The 14,132-nt window shown below is 39.9% G+C and overlaps 1 protein-coding gene across 2 annotated transcripts in view; it reads right to left on the bottom strand.

Moving 5' to 3' along the window:
* The window catches only part of LOC309627934 (uncharacterized protein), a 93,929-nt gene that overhangs the window by 76,258 nt on the left and 3,539 nt on the right, over positions 1–14,132 (bottom strand). The window contains exon 4 of one of the 2 annotated variants that reach the window (XM_082390334.1): positions 13,068–13,987. The exons of the other annotated variant lie outside the window; for it this stretch is intronic. Within the exon in view, the coding sequence (XP_082246460.1) occupies positions 13,981–13,987 (7 nt within the window). The 3' untranslated portion in view covers positions 13,068–13,980. Of the gene's footprint in view, positions 1–13,067; positions 13,988–14,132 lie in introns of those variants that run through there. 2 annotated transcript variants of the gene reach the window in all.

Below are 14,132 nucleotides of genomic sequence, written 5' to 3'. Positions count from 1 at the left end.
CCATGAGTAAAACATTTTTCTTTGTTCTATAAGTCCTTCTAGTAAATCACACATTGAACCTGAGGGTGGCTTTAGGGACCCGCAAATACAAATACTAATTTTTAAAATACCAAAAGAAACCAACTATGTGAGCCATATTTGGGTGCAGACCACCAGTTTGCAACTTCTGATTCTAGTTTTAACCCCTCACAAGGCCAGTGTTAGAAATAACCAAATGCAGGTGATAAAGGAAGACACTAATGTATGAGTAGGTACAGAGGGGCATAGCTATTCATTGTTTGGCTTTAAGAGAAAGTTTAGGAAAGAAATTCTGAGGAATAATTGGACTGAACTCATTAGAAATTAACATTTTATCTTCTTTGGGTAGACACTGGAAAAATGTCAAGTTTTCTGTAGACTGAATATAGAAATGGACATTCTATATTTAAGCCTGAAATTTGCCTCTAAGTCTTCTTCTGCATGTTGATTCATAAAAACAGATGACGTAAAAAAAAAAAAAAACAGATGATGTTACTATTTATGTCACTGCTGCTTAGTTGCTTCTTTCTAAGTCTTAAAAGAATAACAATCATAGTAACTCTATGATCCCTCAGTACAGCAGAATAAGCAAATCTAGAATAAATAGCATATAAAAAGAAATCAGTTTAGTTTGCGCAATTTAACAAATATTTCTTTAGCATCCAATCTTATTACAAGACAGATGTGAGGTTCCAGATATACAACAATAAATGAAACACAGTCCTTGTCTTAATAAATCTGGGGAAGCAGGAGGGAAGAAAATGTTCCTGTGGAGAGAGAAATACTAACTCAACTATAGAACACTATATGTTCAAGTTTTTAAAATCTGCCCTTTCTCTTTTAGCCTCTGGCAATAAGTGAATGTTTTTTCTAGAACAATCTCAAAATCTAAAAAAAAAAAAAAATGGTTCTGATGAACCTACGGGCAGGACAGGAAAAGACACAGACATAGAGAATGGACTTGAGGACACCAATAGGGGGAAGGGTAAGCTAGGATGAAGTGAGAGAGTGGTTAGTTGTGGTCATGGTAACTCCTGGCATGAAAAGTATAATTGGTCACATAGTTGAGACAGTTCCCATATGCAAAATAAACCACTCCAACACCAAACCCCCTAGAAGCCCCCAGATAAGGTCCACTCAGACCAGGGGGACATATCCTGGGGAAGGTTTGCAGACTGATTTCACTGTGATGCTGAGAGTATCGGGCAATTTCAGATATCTCTTGGTGCCAGCAGACACATTTTCTGGGTGGATAGAAGCATTCCCTGCTAGAACTGAAATAGCAGCTGAAGTGGCTAAAAGAAATAATCCCCAGGTCTGGGCTCTTAGGATCCCTACAAAGTGATAATGGTCCAGCATTTGTGTCTCAAGTGATGAAGGGGATAACAAGTGCCCTAGGCATAAAATGAACCTTGCACTCAGCCTGGTGACCCCAATCATCGGGGAAAGTAGGGAGATTCAATCAGACCTTGAAACTGGCCTTAGACAAACTATACCAGGAGACTCAAGAAAATTGGATTAAGTTGCTTTTGACTGCCCCAAGGGAAAAATTAAAGTGTGTTTGAATTCAGGTATGGTAGACCCATTCCCCAAGCCCAAGAGAAGGGACACCTTAACCCCCTCAAAATGGAACAACTCAAGTGTGCCCTCCAGGTAGGAGAAACCATGAAAGCCCTCACGGAATATGGTAACCACGTGCTGCCCACACCCACTGACCTGGCTTTCCACTCTTTCTGGTCAGGAGACTGGGTGAACCTAAAAACCTGGAAAACCGGCAGCCTGCAAGATCAGCTCACTCTTAAGGGGAAATGACCCCACTTGGTGACCCCAACCACCCATTCTGCCCTGAAGTTGCAGGGGATCACTTTGTGGGTACATCACACTCCAGTAAAGAGAGACCCTAAGCCCCAAACAGCGGAGAGACAACCTGGGGCAACAGACCCCCTGGACGACTCTTTTTTTTTTTTGTGGAATCATTATTAATTTTATTTGCCACTCTTTATGGACATTGGTCCACTTCCACATGAAAAGTAGGGAGCATTTACTTCCACTTAACACTCTATAGAATGATGTTGTACTGCAAACCAGAGTAACTTACTTACACAAGGGGAAAAATTACTCAAATCATGCCCCAAGATGTCCCCCAAGTATGTTTTTGTGTGTATAATTACAAGCGTCTATAACTCCACAAAGCTAGTTCCTTCTTGGATCAATGTAGTATCTTTAATATCCACACCTGACCATTCGGATCACCAAACTTTCAGAAGAGGTTAAAAAACAGCAACAGACCCCCTGGACTACTCCCTGTGAACCTTTCTCTGCTTCCGAAAAACAACAAAATTGTGACTAGAGATATTCAGGCCATCGCAGTGAGCCTTCACATCAGGCCACACAGGTCTTGTGCCTACGGGCGAAAGACCTAGATACCTTTATTTTTAGAATAATTTGTCACTTGACCATTATTTTCTTGCTATTATTTGGGCCACGTATTTTATTATTTAATTTAATTTTATTTCTCTTTGGCTGCGTTGGGTCTTTGTTGCTGCACACAGGCTTTCTCTAGTTGCGGTGAGCGGGGGCTACTATTTGTTGCAGTGCACGAGCTTCTCATTGCAGTGGCTTCTCTTGCTGCGGAGCACAGACTCTAGGTGTGTGGGCTTCAGTAGTTGTGGCACGCGGGCTCTAGAGCGCAGGCTCAGTATTTGTGGCTCAGGGGCTTAGTTGCTCCGCGGCATGTGGGATCTTCCAGGACCAGGGCTCGAACCCGTGTCCCCTGCATTGGCAGGTGGATTCTTAACCACTGCGCCTCCAGGGAAGCCCTGGGCCATGTATTTTAAATAGTCTGGTGTTCTTTGTCTCCAAAAGGTTAAACAAATGGTGGTCGCTCAGGGATGCAGACAGGGCTGAGGCCTGGGGACAAACGTCTAAACGCAGCTGGGGAGAAGCTCTGTTCCTCTCCCCGCGGTTATGACGATGTCCCAAACCTGCAGGAAACAGTTACAGACGGACCTGCACCCCTCAAGAATGAGGGGCAGGACAAAAGATAGAGGGGGTATTTGTCACCGGCAAAGCCCATTAACAATTCCCGGGAAATAAAAATAGAATCTGAGTAATAAAATCTTACCTTTCTTTTCCTTTTCCTTTGTGTTTCGTCTAGTTTCACTTGCTTGTAGGGGGGCCCTGGGCAGAGGCCTTGCCCCGACCCCTCAAACCAGAGTTCCTAGTGCAAAACCATTGTGCCCGACACTGCAGCTCAGTGGGCCACGTGCAAAAGCGCTGTGCATGACTCAGCAATGCAAAATGGCTGCGGCGGGCCGTGCGCAGAGACACTGCACCCGGCACTGCAATCCGGCACCTGAGCAGCACAGCTGCGCCTGCCTCGCTCGCGCGAGAACTCCACTCTCTCCCCTCCCCGCTGATGAGATCCACAGAAAGCAGCCCCGCCCACGGCCTGTCGGGTAGAGCAGCGGGAGGGCATGTGCCGCGCGAGCTCACACCTCTCCATTCTCTTACCAAGGAATAAAGCTTTCCTTTGCTTCTGACCGAACTCAGTCTCATTCTATTGCCTCAGACGACACTGGGCAGAGGGACCCTTATTGCGGACTTACTCAGGAGGGTCAGGACATAAGGACATAAAAGTAGAACAAAAGTCTCTAGCTTTACACGAAGTTATCTGCATATTTTGAACACAATTTCACTATTTGGTGGGAATTCAAGTGAAGGCGTACGCAAATTTAATACTCAAAAGAGGGAAAAACTGGCATCAGGGCATTCACGGCTTGCCAAGCTGAAAGAATGTTATTGAAGATTCCTTATATAAATGTTCCTTGACCTTTGAGTGAACCAACAGATCTTAAAAGTTGCATTAGCCAAAGCAATTCCCATAGCAAATAAAGTTTTTAGATGAATGCATCAGATTTTTTCCTCTGCAGCCTAAAGAGGAATCAGCCATCATCACAAGCAGCAACTTAACTTCCAGGTTGTTTCTCAAAGACCCCTGGGAGTCTGTGATATAGAGTGAACACTGTCCCAGTTCTAAAGGGTTTCAAGTGGCTGATGGGAAGATGACTTAAAGCTGATGATAAGATTGCCACCTGAAACAATTACTGCTCAAAACATCCAGTCCCCACATTCCATGATGTTCTTATAACTCTGGGGTGTAGATTTTAGGGCCCCTGATGATGTGGGTATTTTAAAATCCATTACAGAAATGGAATGTTTTTAAGATTTTTTTTTTAATGTTTAAAAAAAATTTTTAAGTTGCACTGACTATAGTAGATTTTTATTATAAGACTATTTACTGGTCTAGAAGAAGATTAAGAATCAATTATTGTGGAATTTGCAGAGCTTTTTCATTAATGCTTTGATCACATGCTTAAAAGGGAGAATCCCATTTCCTAGATTGTCTCTGTACTCCTTCCCTGTTCTACTATAGTGTAGCATGAGAATGCATGGTGCTTAGCATTTTCAAAAGCATTTAAATGTCTGTTTTTTCATTATTTATGAAAAGATATGGTCCATTTTATCTTTTTGTCTATCTGGATTTAAGAATGGTGTTAATAGAAAAAAACTTAAAAGTCAGGCCAATTAGGTCAACTTTCTCCTGAGCTGTTGTTAACTGACAATGGCAAAAATTTTCATTCAAGTAACTAGATTCTGAAGACAACCATTAAACTTCAAAAGAAATCAAAGAGTTCAAAAGTGCTGGGAACATAGCAGAAAAGCTATGATTTTGTTTATTTAAGGCTTTTACAAAAGAAAAGATAAACTTTGAAGTGCTGTAGAATTAACTGTGGTACTGTATGAGGGCTCTTAGAGGAAATAATTAACCACAGGCCAAAACTCACTTGCTCTATAGCACTGGCATTGCCATTGTGACTTAAGTTAATTTTTTATTCTTTCTTCCTCTGTTGGATGATTTTAGCAATTGCTAAGAATGAATTTATTGAACAAACAAATACTCCAAATCCAAAATACTTCTTGGAGACTTCACCAAAGTAAATAATAAAAACAAATGACTCTCAACATGATGGCTGCTCCTTCTGGTTTCTTCGTTGCCCCAGATAAGCAGAAGTCAGCAACTGGGCCTCTCCTTTCAGTGGCCTGCACCTAGCTGTTGCACCAATCCAGATAATAACAATCACAGCAACTTCTGTCCACCCCACATTTGCTTCTTCGAAAAGAGAAGTAGTATAATGCAGTGGTTAATGGCTTTGGAATCAGGCAATCATGAACTCTGAACTTTAAAACTTTCTAGACTTCTTCTGATCCTCGATGTCCTCACCAGTGAAAGGTCTTAATAGTCCTATCTCAAAGGCTTATCAAGATGATAAAATGGGATAAGGTTTGGGAAGGGCCTGGCAAATGATCATCATTCATTAATGGTAGCTGAAAATACACAGCCTCTCTTGTGAGTTTCTTCTCCTCCCCCTTTTCTCCTTGCCCTGGAGACATATAGAAAAGGAAGTGTTAGAACAAGGCATGATGGCACTTGCTTTTTCTGATGCATCAAGTCCTTCTCCATGCTATCATCTGTTCTACAACTTACATGTTCAGGCTCTTCCACTCTCTCAGCCTTATCTCCTGCCACTTTTCTACCCCACAATAAACTTTTCTCCAACTGTCCAGCCAAACACTCCATGCATCTTCAAGCTCTATGCAAGATGTTTTCCCTGCTTAGAAGGCTCTTCTCAACCTTATTCCACCAAAGTCCTACTCATCCTTTAGTAGAAATATCACGGAATCTGAAGTACACCACCGTCAGCCTTCTGGGCTTCTTTCCCATCTTTACTCCCATAAGCACTTTGCACTCAGTTTTCTTAAATAAGTCATGGGTCACCTTGGATTTTAATGAAGAACTGCTATGTCTGTGTTTCCTAAAAGAATGTGAGTCTCTCCAGGGCAGGACCCATGTCTTATGCCACCAGTGTTTAGCCCAGGGTCTGGCACCTAGTAAAGGTATGCCTCATTTTATTGCCCTTCACTTTATTGTTTCACAGATGCCGTGTTTTAACAAATTGAATGTTTGTGGCAACTATGCATCAAGCAAGCCTATCAGTGCCATTTTTTTTTTTAACAGCATTTGCTCACTTTGTGTCTCTGTGTCACGTTTTGGTAACTCTTGAAATATTTCAAACTTTTTCATTATTATTATATTTGTTATGATCATCTGTGATCACTGACTTTGATGTTACTATTGCAATTGTTTTGGGGTGCCATGAACATTTCTTTAAGCCAAAGCCTGATCCAGAGCAAAGCCCTAACTCTCTTCAATTCTGTGAAGGCTGAGAGAGGTGAGGAAGCTGCAGAGGAAAGGTTTGAAGCTAGCAGAGGTTGGTTCATGAGGTTTAAGGGAAGAAGCTGTCTCCGTAAGATAAAAGTGCAAAGTGAAACAGCAGGTGCTGATGTAGAAGCTGCAGCAAATTATCAAGGAGCTCTAGCTAAGATCATTAATGAAGGTGGCTACACTAAACAACAGATTTTCAATGTAGATAAAACAGCCTTCTATCAGAATAAGATGCCATCTAGGACTTTCATAGCTAAAGAGGAGAAGTCAATGCCTGGCTTCAAAGGACAGGCTGACTCTCTTATTAGGGACTAATGCAGCTGGTGACTTTAAGTAGAAGCCCATGTTCATTTACCATTCTGAAAACTTTACTGCCCTTAAGAATTATGCTAAAAAAATAAAAGATTTATGCTAAATCTACTCTGCCTGTACTCTATAAATGGAATAACAAAGCCTGGATGACAGCACATCCGTTGACAACATGATTTACTGAATATTTCAAGCCCACTGTTGAGATCTACTGCTCAGAAAAAATTCCTTTCGAAATACTACTGCTCAACGACAATGCACCTGATCACCCAACAGCTCTGATGGAGGTGTTACAACAGATTAATGTTGTTTCCATGTCTCTTAACAAATAAAAATCCACTCTGCATCCCATGGATCAACAAGTAATTTCAACTTCAAGTCTTATTATTTAAGTAATAAATTTCATAAGGCTATAGCTGCCATAGATAGTGATTCCTCTGATGGATCTAGACAAAGTCAACTGAAAACCTTCTGATAAGGATTCATCATTCTGGATGCCATTAAGAACATTTGTGATTCCTGGGAAGAGGTCAATATACCAACATTAACAAGAGATTAGAAGTTGATTCCAACCCTCATTGATGACTTTAAGGGGTTCAAGACTTCAGTGGAGGAAGTAACTGCAGACATGGTAGAAATAGCAAGAGAACTAGAATTAGAAGTGGAGCCTGAGGGCTTCCCTGGTGGCGCAGTGGTTGAGAATCTGCCTGCCAATGCAGGGGACACGGGTTCGAGCCCTGGTCTGGGAAGATCCCACATGCCGCGGAGCGGCTAGGCTCGTGAGCCACAACTACTGAGCCTGCGCGTCTGGAGCCTGTGCTCCGCAACAGGAGAGGCCGCGACAGTGAGAGGCCTGCGCACCGCGATGAAGAGTGGTCCCCGCTCTCCGCAACTGGAGAAAGCCCTTGCACAGAAACGAAGACCCAACACAGCCAAAATTAAATAAAATAAATTTTAAAAAATTTTAAAAATAAAAAGAAATGGGGAGAAATTTTAAAAAAATAAAAAATAAATAAAAATAAAAAAAGAAGTGGAGCCTGAAAATGGGACTGAATTGCTGCAATCTCATGATAAAATTTTAATGAATGAGGATGAGCAAAGAAAGTGGTTTCTTGAGATAAAAATCTACTCCTGGTGAAGATGTTGTGAAAATTATTGACATGCCAACAAAGGATTTACAGTATTACATAAACTTAGTTGATAAAGCAGCAGCAGGGTTTGAAAGGATTGACTCCAATTTTTTTTTTTTTTTTTTTTTTGTATTTCAGCCATATATTTCAGTGTGTATCTCTATGAGAAAATAAACTCTTTTAAAAACAACCATAATACCATTATTGTGCTTCAAGAATTAACAATAATTCCCTAATAGTGCATATTCAGTTGACTCCAATTTTGAAAGAAGTTCTACTACGGGTAAAATGCTGTCAAACAGCATTACATGCTGCAGTGAAATTGTCTGTGGAAGGAAGTGTCAATCAGTGCAGTAAACTTCACTGGTGTCTTATTTTATGAAGCTGTCACGGCCACCCCAAGCTTCAGCAGCCACCACCCTCATCAGTGAGCAGCCATCAGCATCGAGGCAAGACCCTCCACCAGCAAAAAGATTAGGACTCCCTGAGAGCTCAGATGATGGTTGGCATTTTTTAGCAATAAAGTATTTTTTAATTAAGATATGTATACTATTTTTTTAGACATAATGCTATTGCACACTTAATACACTACAGTACAATATAACGTAACTTTTATATGTACTGGGAATACAAAAAATTCGTGTGACTTGCTTTAATGCTCTATTTGCTTTATTGCGGTGGTCTGGGACCAAACCTGCCATATCTCCAAGGTATGCCTGTATTAAATAACATGTTTGTAATTAAAATGAATGGACATTCGTCTTTCCAGTCCCCCCATACATCCCATCCTTTCCCATTTGCATCAAATCTCTTATAATCTGTATTGTGATGAAAACATGAAAGATGCAATATATATGTGTACCAAATCAATACATTTTTCACCTTAAACTTACACAATTATATGTCAATTATATCTCAATTAAGCTGGAAAAATATATAAATTACAAAAGAAAGTCACTGACACCCTGCCTCAGCTTGGCTCCCCCTCAAAGCAGACTCTGAAACAAGGATTTTTAATGCAAGCAATTTACTTGAGAGGTGACCCCAAACACTGGAGGGAGAGTAGGGGAAAGGAGCCAAGGAAGATGAGGCAGCCAGTAAAGGTGAATTATCAAGCCAGTCCCATGTGAGTGACTGGGATGGTTCCCATGGGAAAAGAGTGTAAATGAATATTTTCTCACCCAAGGAGTAAAGAAGTTCAAGAACTCATCCACCAACTCCAAGAGTCATTGGTGAGGGCTGCTCCTGGAGTGTCAATCCCCTGGCCCTTCCACCTGCCACATGCCCAGGCAAAGTAGACATCCTTGGCTTTAGAGAAAATACTGGGCAGATATGGCTGGTCTCACTGAAATAGCGAGGCTTGCCCGAGAGATAAGAGCAGGGCACGTAGAGCAGCATATGCCTCAGACACCGACTCCCAACTGGAAACTTCGGTATAGTCCCATCAGCAGCTAGGCTGATTCCAACCCACTTTCAGAGTGACAAACATGAAATTTCAGTAGCAAAATTTTCCTTCCCAGAGATAGCCAGCCAACACTGAAAGAGTATAAAAAGTATTTTTACAACAGTTGCTCCTTATTTATAGTTTACTTCTAGGACTGTGGACTAGAAAAATACGTAAATGGATCACCTGGAGAAGAATGTTGCCTGCAGACAGAGATGACCCTCTCATATCCTCAGCTGCTCTCAAGTGAAGGATTTAATCCTTTGATGATCCTCTCCAATATTTAAATTGTCCTTGACTTTGAACAATAAAAGTAGCTTACATTTATTGGATGTTTGCTGTGCATCAGGGTGCAGATTTGAGCCCATTTAATCCTCCCCACAACGTGATAAGGTAATTATTGTTATTATCTGTATTTTTCATATGGGAAAACTGAAGGTCAGATAATTAAGGAATCTGCCAAAGTTATAATCTGCTAGCGTTTGGAGATGGGACTCTTACCCAAGTCTATTTGAATCCAGTAATCATATCCTTAACTTATATTCTTTAAGTTCATTATCCTGTGCCCTTAATAAAGAGAAAGATCTAGTCAGCATACTAATTCCATATTAATTGGTCTTCAAACACCCCTTATTTAAGTTAAATTACATCCATTTCTTTAGCCATTTCCCATATATGATTTACATGTTTTTTACTCATGTATGTTTCTTTCTCCCAACCTCTTAATTTTCTCTCTCTCAATAAAATATGTCCAACTGCTCTGTATATAGACTACATCTATTCCTGGCAAGTCCATAAATCACAAAACTATTGTTAAAAAATTATTTATAAGCATTTATGTTTAAATCTTAAGCTAGCTAAACAAAAGCATCATGAAATTACTCCCAGCTTAAAAAATTATAGCATATGGGACATAGGCAATTCTAAAGCAGAGCAAATTCATTACAATCTGCAGAATAACCAAACAGTGCTTTGGGTGGTGAAAGTATTCTGATTATGCCCATAAAATAGGTTAACAAGGACATTCATTCTTTAACCATTCAAGGAAAAGTATGTCTTAAAGTTGATTTATGTTTGCAAAAGTGTAGTGAGTTCTTTCAGCACAAGATCTTTTCCCAGAGTCCTTAAACTGGCAAAATTTCTATTAATTTCATTTTGCTTCTTTGCAATCAGATCTAGGGCATACGATGTACATTGTGTGGTAAGTTTCAATTTTTCTAAAGTTTCACATTACTGTCACTCTGTGGGTCTTAAATTTCCCGTTTCCAAAAATGCAACTGTATATTAATCAAAATCATTAGTTTTTATATGCTATTTTTAACTCCTTACATTAATAACCAGAATATAAGAGGTTTAATGAGGGGAAGCACACTCATGCTTACACAGCCCTGAATAAGAGATGCAGGACTTGCCCACTTACGCTTGGGTGACTCTTGGTGCATATGTTGGCTTTCTCAGTTCGCCCCTCCAGATCCACCCTTCTCTGTTCTGCTTTGTGCCCTTATGATTGACCCGGGTGGACGCTATTGAGCTCCCTTGCCCTCTGCCTTTTACTTGGGTTTGTGCAACAGAGAGCATTTATTCTATATTTAAGTCAGTTTTTAACATATTACAGTGGTTTATTCATTCACTCATGCAATAAATATCTGCTGAGTATCTACTATGTGCCATAAAATATACTAGTCATTGGAGATCCAGTGGTTGCTATATAGAGTTTATATCTCATAATCTTAATATTTTCCCTTTTGAATTCCATGTTGAAAGTATTTTTTATTGGGCTGTATTTATTAAGTAATTTTCCATTTTAAAAATTAATCAAAGACCATCAGCAGATGAGTGGATAAACAGAATATGGCATATACATACAATGGAATATTACTCAGCCATAAAAAAGGAATGAAGTACTGATCTATGCTACAACGTGGACCTTGAAAATATTAAGCTAAGTGAAAGAAGCCAGACATAAAAGGTCACATACTGTATGATTCCATTTATATGAAGTACCCAAAATAGGTAAATCCATAAAGACAGAAAGCAAATTGGTGGCTGCCAGGGGCTAGGGGGAGCAGGAAATGAGGAGTGACTGATTTATGGGCATGAGGTTTTGTTTGGGGTGATGAAATGTTTTGTAACTACATACAGGGAGTGTTTGCACAACACTGTGAATGTAGTAAATGCCAATGAATTGTACACTTTAAAATGGTTACTTGTATGTTATGTGAATTTCACCTCAGTAAAAAGAATTAATCAAAGATAAATTTACTCAGCATTCTATCAGCAGAGGTAAGCAGAGATTACTATAGTAAGATGGGTTCATGCCAGCTAAAAGCAAAATAAATAAATAGATAGATAAATAAATAAATAATTGATGCTTTAATTTGTCTATAAACTGAAATTTTGTCCTCATTAACCAGGCAGCTTTCTAACTATTGGTTCTATATCTAAATTATCTTTAAACCAAGAAATGAAGAGAGGTTACACAAGCATTCCAGGCACTTTCCCATGTTTCATTATAAATTTACATTATATTAACTTTCTGGTTGATATGATATAAATACTCATGGTAGTAATAAAAAGATGAAGAACCACAACAGTCACAACATCATCAACAACAATCATAACATCTAACATTTATTAAGTCTTTAGTATTGCCAGGAGTTGTGCTCAGTGCTTGACAAGCATCATTTCATTCACACTTCATACAGATGAGGTACTGTTATCTTCCTAATTTTTCAGATGATGACACTGAGACCGACAGAGGTCACAAAACTTGACCAATGTTAAAGCCTAGTAAAAACCAAAGCCAGGGTTTCATCAAGCAGTCTGTCTCCAGCAACCCAGGTGATTAACCTCTCTACTAAATTGCTAAAGCTTTACATAAAGCTAAATTACTATACATAAAGGTAGGTGTGCTAATCTGTTTAGTCTCCCTGATGCCTTGTAATTCAAGCACTAAAAAAACTGAGCACCCAGGCCAAAAGGTGAGGCCAGACCATGTTCAGTGGTAGCCCAGAGTTAAGTCCTAAAAAAGCCCAGACTTGGCATGTTGATAGTTGATATACCCAGATAATGTTTTCTATCCAGTTGTTTTTTAATCGTAAATACATGAGCTTTCAAAATATTGAGAATGATATACCCTGTGCTGCTTCCCTGGTGGCACAGTCGTTAAGAATCCGCCTGCCAATGCAGGGGACACCGCTTCGAGCCCTGGTCCGGGAAGATCCCACATGCCGCGGAGCAACTAAGCCCGTGCACCACAACTGCTGTGCCTGTGCTCTAGAGTCCGTGCTCCGCAACAAGAGAAGCCACCGCAATGAGAAGCCCATGCACTGCAATAAGAGTAGCCCCCGCTAGCCACAACTAGAGAAAGCCCATGCACAGCAACGAAGACCCAACGCAGCCAAAAATAAAATTAATTAATTAAAAAAAAAAACTAGGAAATTAAAAATTACCCCTTAATAAATATTTTTATTTAATAATTTACTTAGTGAATCACTAAAATATTAGACTGCAATATCTATAAATAGGTTCTTCAATTTTAGACACATAAAAGTATGTCTATTAAGATATATTCAATTTTACAAAAAAGACAAGAGCAATGTGGGGGCTATGCAGATATAACACCCTGGTCAACTGCTCTGATCTGCTTTGCCCTATAAAGGAGAGTGTTGGCCAAGAGAAAAAACTCTGTACATGTTTTATTCAATTGACTTAACAGCAAAGTTCTATTATACCCGTAGCATTGGTTCTACGTGATAACACACTATTTTAAAAAGTAGTTGTAAAATAAAACCTCCACTTATTTAATCCTTAGGAGAAATAGGTCAGTATTATTACCAAGCATTAGTTTATTGAAACTTTTAAATTGCCAGACATGTGCAGCTGGGTTTAGGTTTTATTATAGAAAACAATAACATAAAAATATTACCCCTCAATTCACAGAAATTAGAGCATGAAATCCCCACTTGGAATTCACTATAATCACTGCTGTTACTATTTAAATGCACATTTCCCAAGTATACCTCACATCATGCTAAAGAAAGATTCAGAAGAAAGTGTATTGAACAACCCAGATATGTCATCATACAAATAATTCTTCATCTGAAACTCACAAAGGAAAATACTGATTACTCAGAATGCTTGGGGAATCGAAGTTCTGATTAAATATTCTGGATTATAAGAAATACTTCTACATTTCCAGAGTGGTTAAGATACTCCCTAAGCCATGTTTGTGTTGAATTTACTGTATGTGGAAACACAGCAAAGCAAAGTAATGATCTCTCTGGGTTAAGAGTTTTTCCAGTTTCTAAAATGATTCTTAATATTCTCACCATGATTCGCGCAAAGCAGATACTCAAAAAAAAAAATTATGTCAACCCATTGGAGAGGCTCTTTGTTATTTATTTATTTATTTATTTTTAAAGTTTTTGGCTGCGTTGGGTCGTCGCTGCTGTGCATGGGCTTTCTCTAGTTGCAGTGAGCAGGGGCTACTCTTTCCTGCGTGTGCGGGCTTCTCATTGTGGTGGCTTCTCTTGTTGCGGAGCACAGGCTCTAGGTGCGCGGGCTTCAGTAGTTGTGGCATGAGGGCTCAGTAGTTGTGGCTCGCAGGCCCTAGAGGGCAGGCTCAGTAGTTGTGGCGCACGGGCTTAGTTCTCTGTGGCATGTGGGATCTTCCCGGCCCAGGGCTTGAACCCGTGTTCCCTGCATTGGCAGGCAGATTCTTAGCCACTGCGCCACCAGGGAAGCCCTCACTGGCTTCTTTTCATTGACTTCTTTACATCCAGTTTGTTTCTTCACATGCTGGGAAAGAGTACAAAATTCCAAGTTCCTGCTTTGCTCACAATCTCCTTCTAAGAACAGCAGCCCTAAGAGACACTTCCTACAAAAAATTTGCAATGATTTACACCAGATATGCCTTGTGAAACTTCTACTCTGGCCTCAGAAA

Source organism: Balaenoptera borealis, assembly GCF_965194805.1.
Source record: "Balaenoptera borealis genome assembly, chromosome: 4".
NCBI classification, from domain to species: domain Eukaryota; kingdom Metazoa; phylum Chordata; class Mammalia; order Artiodactyla; family Balaenopteridae; genus Balaenoptera; species Balaenoptera borealis.
This window is presented reverse-complemented; position numbering and strand designations above follow the sequence as displayed.